This window comes from Hyperolius riggenbachi, chromosome 11 (genome assembly GCF_040937935.1).
Source record: "Hyperolius riggenbachi isolate aHypRig1 chromosome 11, aHypRig1.pri, whole genome shotgun sequence".
NCBI classification, from domain to species: Eukaryota; Metazoa; Chordata; class Amphibia; order Anura; family Hyperoliidae; genus Hyperolius; species Hyperolius riggenbachi.
Window position 1 is genome coordinate 131362380 of NC_090656.1, and position 8254 is coordinate 131370633.

At 44.2% G+C, this 8254-nt stretch overlaps 1 protein-coding gene across 1 annotated transcript in view; it reads left to right on the top strand.

Annotated features, from left to right (window-relative positions):
• LOC137539068 (4-galactosyl-N-acetylglucosaminide 3-alpha-L-fucosyltransferase FUT6-like) overlaps window positions 1-7724 on the top strand; it is a 69611-nt gene extending 61887 nt beyond the window's left edge. Inside the window, exon 2 of the mRNA XM_068261539.1 lies at window positions 5927-7724. Within this exon, the coding sequence (XP_068117640.1) occupies window positions 5983-7038 (1056 nt within the window). The 5' untranslated portion in view covers window positions 5927-5982 and the 3' untranslated portion in view covers window positions 7039-7724. The remainder of the gene's footprint in view (window positions 1-5926) is intronic.
• The last annotated feature ends 530 nt before the right edge of the window (window positions 7725-8254 follow it).

The window sequence follows — 8254 nt, forward strand, 5'->3', positions numbered from 1 at the left end:
TCACAAGTAAAGAGGGGGAAAATAAAAGAGAGGGAACCATCTCAGCTATCTCACAATATCTTAAACAAGCCAATATGCCTAAATTAACTGACGAGATGGTTAAGGAGATGGAAACTCCTTTTACTGAGATGGAAATTAGCCAGGTAATCTCGGGGATTAAATCTGGTAAGGCTCCGGGCCCTGACGGGTTCCCCGTTGAGTATTATAAAAAATACAAGGGAGTGCTGGCACCTTACTTATGTAGACTTTTTAATGATCTTGCAGACCCCGAAAAGGCGGAGAGTTTACCGACGCAGACTTTAGAATCACATGTCGCGGTCATTGCAAAGCCCAGTAAGGACCCGGCGGCATGCGGGAGTTACCGCCCCATATCGCTTCTGAATCTAGATCTAAAGATCTTTTCAAAAGCTATCGCTAATAGGCTGGCTGTGAATATGGGACATTTAATTCACTGGGACCAGGTGGGGTTCATCCCAAATAGAGAAGCTCGAGACAATACCATACGTGCCCTGGATCTCCTGCAGTTCGCCCGGTCGAAGCAAATACCTTGTATGCTGCTTTCCACAGACACGGAGAAGGCCTTCGACCGGGTGAGCTGGAGGTGGATCAGAGAGGTACTCCAGAATGTAAATATGGGTTCATAGATGTTGAATTGTATAGATGTCCTATACTCCCATCCATCAGTGAGAATAAAAATCAATGGTTCCTTATCTGATCCGGTTAAAATAAGCAACGGCACGCGACAGGGATGCCCCCTGTCTCCCCTGATATTCGCGCTTGCGCTAGAACCATTTTTATGCCAAATTTGGCAGAATGTGGATATTGGGGGACTACAGGTAAACCACACCATGCATAAAGTCGCAGCTTACGCGGACGACTTGCTTTTTTTTTTAACATGCCCGATGACAACTCTACCTAACCTGATGCATGCCTTTAATAGATTCAGTAAACTGTCATTTTTTAAGATTAATTACGACAAATGCGAGGCGTACAATGCGGGGCTACAAGATGATATTAAACTACAGCTTAAAAAGGAACTTCCCCTTTAAATGGAAATCCCAAAACATTAAATTCCTGGGTACATTTATGTCGGATTCAATAGCAGAGATCTATATGCATAATTTTCCCCCTATGCTGAGGGCCCTGAAAGTTGACCTCAATAAATGGGATCTGCCACAGTTCTCCTGGCTCGGCAGAATAGCAATTATTAAAATGAATGTCATGCCGAGGCTGCTGTATCTCTTCCAGACCCTCCCGATCCCAATCCCACAGACTTTCTTACGGAAAGCCCAAACAGCCTTCAACCAATACATTTGGAGAAAAAAACCGCCTAGACTCAATAGAAATATAATGTACAGGTCCAAACAAGATGGGGGACTAGCTGTGCCAAACATAGCGCATTATTGCTACTCTGCAGTCCTCACTAGAGCGGTAGATTGGTGCAGAGATGGCATGTCCAAGCAGTGGGTGGAGGTTGAACAGTCTCTGGTGGGACAAAAACTACCAAATCTATTATGGTCCACACAATATGCCACTATGACCCGAGAGTTACCCCCATTAGTGAAGCGTACCTTACAAGTTTTCCTTAAAATGAGACACATTGCTAATATTTCACCATGGCCCTCACCTTTGTTACCATAGTCGACAACCCCGACTTACCCTACCACTGTGGAGCACAGACATGGAAAACCTGGGAAAGTGTAAGGAATCTATCCCTAGCTGACTTTCACAACAAGGCCAGTGGTTGACCTTAGCGGAATTGCAACGCAATTATGTAACGGAGGGGTTAGACTGGTGGGGTTACTTCCAGTTAAGATACTTGATGAGAAGGCTGAGAGTTAACCCAACCCAAGTGAGACAACTGACCGAGTTTGAGAAGCTATGCCGAGGGTCAGACCCGATTAAGAGGACTTTGTCAATGCTATACACACTATTTGACATGACGGATAGTCAAAATACACACTTCTTTGACAAATGGGAGGCAGAACTGGGAGTGGTGTTTTCTAGGGGGCAGAGAGACAGAATATGCATATTTGCTCACAAGACGTCACAATCCGCTAGAATCCAATAATTAAATTATAAAATCATCTCGAGATGGTACTACACCCCCCAGAGATTGCACAGCATTTTCCCCAACACTGATAAACTATGCTGGAGATGTAAAACAGACACAGGGTCGTTAACTCATATACTGTGGTCATGTCCGAAGTTGAGAGAATGGTGGGTAATGATAGAGAGACTTATTAAGCACGTGTCCAGCAGAGACGCCCCATTCACCCCCGAGTTTTATTTACTACATCACAACAGTTGGTCTACCAAGGCCTATAAGAGGTCGGTGGTGAGATATCTATTGAATGCCGCTAAATGCACAGTCATACGCAAGTGGAGAAACCCACAGCCACCTTCCTGTACAGAATTGGTTAAAGAAATTGATCATATTAGGCACATGGAAGACCTGGCACATATAACCCTTCGCAGAACAGAAACGTGCAAAAAAACATGGGCCTTTTGGGACTATTTTCGGACCTCTGGAGACTTCAACAAAGTACTGGAAGGTACTTAATATAATAGTAAGACAAAACGAGAACCCCGGCAGATGGATTACAAACAAATTCATTTAGCAATGGTGTAGGTACAAGGCATAGGGGAATGAAGGGGGGACACGTCACATCTACCTTGTTTGCAATCATCGCCTGAAGAGGTATAATTAGGCCTAGAGGCAGAGCTTCTAAGAGAAGGCGGTAGTTTGACAATTTATTTTCTGTTTGAGCTTTATATTTAGCTACGTTGAGTATAAATTAGGGATGGGACGAATCCACAATTTCTTCGAATCCGAATCCGGATCCGAATCTAAAAAGGTTCTCGAATATCTCGAACCTTTCGAATCCCGAATCTAACGAATCCTGCACATAAAAATTGTGAGATCCGTGGTATAGTTGCCCGCAGTATAGGTACCCAGGCATAGGTAGCGAGGTAAAGGTGCCTTCAGTATAGCTAGCTAGGTATGGGTGCCTTCAATATTGGTAGCTTTCAGTATAGGTAGCAAGGTATAGGGGCCTTCAGTATAGGTAGCAGGGTTTATGGGCCTTCAGTATAGGTAGCAGGGTATATGGGCCTTCAGTATAGGTAGCAGGGTATATGGGCCTTCAGTATAGGTAGCAGGGTATATGGGCCTTCAGTATAGGTAGCAGGGTATATGGGCCTTCAGTATAGGTAGCAGGGTATATGGGCCTTCAGTATAGGTAGCAGGGTATATGGGCCTTCAGTATAGGTAGCAGGGTATATGGGCCTTCAGTATAGGTAGCAGGGTATATGGGCCTTCAGTATAGGTAGCAGGGTATATGGGCCTTCAGTATAGGTAGCAGGGTATATGAGCCTTCAGTATAGGTAGCAGGGTACATGTGCCTTCAGTATCGGTAGCAAGGTATAGGGGCCTTCAGTATAGATAGCACAGTACATGTGCTTTCAGTATTGGTAGGTAACTAGGTATAGGGGCCTTCAGTATAGGTAGCAGGGTATATGTGCCTTCAGTATAGGTAGCAGGGTATATGTGCCTTCAGTATAGGTAGGTAGCTAGGAATAGGGGCCTTTAGTATAGGTAGTAAGGTACATGTGCCTTCAGTGTAGGTAGGTAGGTAAAGGGACCTTCAGTATAGGTAGCAGGGTATAGGGCCTTAAGTATAGGTAGGTAGGTATGTAGGTAGGTAGGTATAGGGGCCTTTAGGTAGGTAGGTAGGTAGGTAAAGGGACCTTCAGTATAGGTAGCAGGGTATAGGGCCTTAAGTATAGGTAAGTATGTAGGTAGGCAGGTATAGGTGCCTTTAGGTAGGTAGGTACGTATAGGGGGCCTGTAGGTAGGTAGGTAGGTATTAAAGCCTTTAGGTAGGTATAGTGGCCTGTAGGTAGGTATAGGGGCCTTTAGGTAGGTAGGTAGGTAGGTATAGGGGCCTTTAGGTAGGTAGGTAGGTACGTATAGGGGGCCTTTAGTTAGGTATAGGGGGCCTTTAGGTAGGTGGGTATAGCGGCCTGTAGGTAGGTAGGTAGGTAGGTATAGCAGCCTGTAGGTAGGTAAGGATAGTGGCCGGTAGGTAGGTAGGTAGGTATAGTGGCCTGTAGGTAGGTAGGTAGGTATAGCAGCCTGTAGGTAGGTAGGTAGGTATAGCAGCCTGTAGGTAGGTAAGGATAGTGGCCGGTAGGTATAATGGCCTGTAGGTAGGTATAGTTGCCTGTAGGTAGGTATAGTGTCCGGTAGGTAGGTAGGTATAGGTGCCTTTAGGTAGGTAGGTATGTATAGGGGGCCTGTAGGTAGGTGGGTGGGTAGGTAGGTATTGAGGCCTGTAGGTAGGTATAGTGGCCTGTAGGTAGGTAGGTATAGGGGCCATTAGGTAGGTAGGTAGGTAGGTAGGTAGGTATAGGGGCCTTTAGGTAGGTAGGTATAGGGGCCTTTAGGTAGGTATAGGGGCCTTTAGGTAGGCAGGTAGGTGCGTATAGGGGGCCTTTAGGTAGGTATAGGGGCCTGTAGGTAGGTAGGTATAGCGGCCTGTAGGTAGGTAGGGATAGTGGTAGATAGGTAGGTAGATAGAACCCCCCTCCCCCGCCAACCCCCCCATGGCCCCCTCCGTCCCCCGTGCCTCCTCCGCTCACCCCTGCATAATCTACTCACCTTTCCCGTGGAGCGCAGAGCGGCAGACCTCTTCGTTACTTCCCTGTTCCCTCTAGTGGCCGGACCGGCTCTTACTAATGACGTCATTGTAAGAGCCGGTCACTAGGGGGAACCAGGAAGTCGGCGAGAGGTCTGCCGCTCTGCGCTCCGCTATGGATAGGTTGGTGGATGCGGGCAGGGGGGGCGAGCGGAGGAGGCGCGGGGGGGTCGGAGGAGGTCGGAGGAGGACGAGTGCGAGCGGCGGATGCGCGGCGATGCGGCGTCGGGATTCGGCGGATTCATATAGTGGAAAATGGCGTCGGGATTCGAATCCACGAATCTCGAATATTTCCTAATATTCGAGGGATTCGTGGATTCGCCGGATTCGTCGTCCCACCCCTAGTATAAATATTAGAAGTCAGATCGTACGATTAATACAAACAGCAAAAGAGGATGGACATATGATTGCTGGAAATACTGTATATGCATTATTAACTTTGCTACATAGGTGATTTAATTTGATGCCTGCGAACACACAGATTTGGTTATGTGTATATGACATCCAATTGAGTGTTATGGTAACTTGGCTTCTACAAAAATAAAGAATTTAAAAAAATAAATAAATAAAATAATTGATTCATGTTTGTGGCAGTAATGTGACAAAATGTGGAAAACTTCAAGGGGGCCGAATACTTTTGCAAGCCACTGTATACTGTACATATCCTATACAATAAAACCTGTCTGTCCCTGCATCATCCACTTTCCCTGTCTGTCCGTCCGTGGCTTTTTTGTACTGCGCAGTACAAACAGCCGTTGGGATGGGAGGTCGGGCCAGGGAGCAGGGCGGACGGGTGCGCGCGGTGGGCGGGTGGTTGCGCGCGCATTCAACGGGCGGCCAAGTGCACGCTCGTGGCGGGTGGGTGCATGCATGACAGGCGCGCGCGTGCACTGACTGGCGTCGGTGGTGCGGTTATGTCAATACCTAGAGCCTGTTTTTAAACGGGCTTAGGTAGACTAGTATATATATAATAGCCTTCTGTTTTAGAACATTTATAATGCAATATATGCTTTCGGCTTATGAAAAAACATAGGAGGCATATTGGCTCGGGATTGACACACAAAGGGGTACAGGTAGTATGGTGCCTGAAGAACGGCACTGCATGGATTAAAGGCAAAACAACAATAACAAGTACATAAGTTTGAATGGATCCTTAATGATATATATTTTCTAAAACAATATGGAGATACATATTATTAATGCATGGTCTAATTTTTTTTTAACAGGGATAGCAGCAGCACCAGGACCTTTTTGAGATCTTCCAGCATTTCAATCATATGTAATGGAGACTTCTGAGAAGAATGTATCTGTGAAAAAATATGTTACAATTTTTATTGTACAATTGTCTGTGGCTTTCATTTTCTTTATAATGTACAATGGTGCCAATCACTTACCATTTTTCTCGGATAACTCTGTAAAGGTGAAATTAGAACCAGTTGAGCATACAGGAACCATCATCCTCCTCTGGACATGGCCATTTGGAGATAAATTTCCTCTTAATGAATGTCCACTGATGTTTAACATTTCAGGATGCTTTTATACTCAAGACCGATCGTTATATTCTTCTGCAGATGCAGTTATTATGCATCATCGGGATGTCTGCTCCTCCACAAAAAGCCTACACAATATGCCAAGGCTACCAAATCAGTACTGGGTATGGTTTAACTTGGAATCTCCATCACACAGCCCAAACTTACCACTTATGAACAATCTAATTAATCTGAGTATGACTTACAGATTTGACTCTGATATTTTCACACCTTATGGTTGGCTTGAGCAAAATGATCAACAAGAGAACATTACAATACCAACAAAGACCAAGCTGGTTGCCTGGGCAATCAGCGACTGGAATCCTCAATCCAGAAGAGTACTTTATTTTGAGCAGTTAAAAAACTATTTACCAATTGATGTGTTTGGAAGCCAGCATCAAAACCTCCCTAGAAATGTAGAACAACAAACTTTGTCAAGATATAAATTTTACCTTGCCTTTGAGAATTCAGCGCATGAAGACTATATCACTGAAAAGCTATGGAAAAACGCATTGGCATTTGGTTGTGTGCCTATTGTATTGGGGCCTTCTCGAGCTAATTATGAACGTTTTATTCCTAAAGACTCTTTTATACATGTAGACGATTTCCCTACAGCCTCAGATTTAGCTGCATATATTTTAAAGTTAGACAAAGATGATGAAAGGTACCAAAAATATTTTAGCTGGAGGTCTAAATTCCATGTATTTTCAGATACCACGTGGCCAATGTTTTACTGTAGAATATGCACAGCAATTAAGGAAGCTCCAAAGCATAAGATGATTACAAGTCTTGCCAATTGGTATAAATGATTAGAAGTCACCTTAAAGAGGAACTCCAGTGAAAATAATGTGATAAAAAAGCGCTTCATTTTTACAGTCAGTGATTGCCCATTGTAAAATCTTTTAAATCCCTGAATTACATTCGGACATTTATCACATGGTGACATTTTTCCTGCTGGCAGGTGATGTAGCTGCTGTGTGCTGTTTTGGCAGTTGGAAACAGCTGTAAACAGCTATTTCCCACAATGCAACAAGGTTCACAGACAGGAAACTGCCAGGAGTACCATGGTCCTCAGAGTTTCTTGTGGGAGGGGTTTCACTACAATATCAGCCATACAGAACCCCCTGATGATCCGTTTGTGAAAAGAAATAGATTTCTCATGTAAAAGGGGGTATCAGCTACGGATTGGGATCAGGTTGAATTTTAAGTCGGAGTTTCTCTTTAAACAGAAACTTTTGCCAAGTAGCTAGATAGTTAACAGAGTTGCAAACAAGCTGAAAAATGTACAGGTAATTAAATCTACTTCACTTTGTCAATGTACCTGCATGCAGTGTGTTACCATACCACACGCTATTGTACCACAACGCACCCGCCGCACTGTGAACATCACTATAGATGGTGCAATCCGAGTTACAAAGCGACCATTAAGACTCACTGCAAGGTACCACTGGAAATAAGGCTCAACTGTTAAGAAAATGTAATTAGGTATACTGGTAGGTGATTTTGATTGTGTTTGTCGAGCTTTTGGCAGCAGCCAGCTTGATTTACTGCATACTTTCTGTATGACCATTTCTGTTTATTGTTTTTTAATTTATTTTTAAATTATTTAAAAAAAATATATATATTTATATTTAAAGATGTTTTAAAAACTGTATGGTCCTCCCCAAGATTCTTTATCCCTCTTGTAACCCATGCCGGATGGTACTGTCAGAGCAGCAGAGCCTGTCAGCTTGGGAATCCATCACCTGAATATTACCAGTTCACAGGGTTCTTGACATGGGTGACTGCAATATTGGGAAAGACTGACCCTGCCTTGCAAAGCCTGTTTGTCGTGTCAAGAAAAGGGGGCTCATCCCCATCTAGGTGCCAAAGTCAGATGGAATCAGCTATTCACAGAATGTCACTGTTGTGACTTATGATGGAACCTGAATATTTTTCCCCACTCTAACCCAGGATATTGAACTGAGTATATGGTACTAATTTTCCCCTTAGCCATTCCAACTAGAATTTAAGGGACACCCCAAC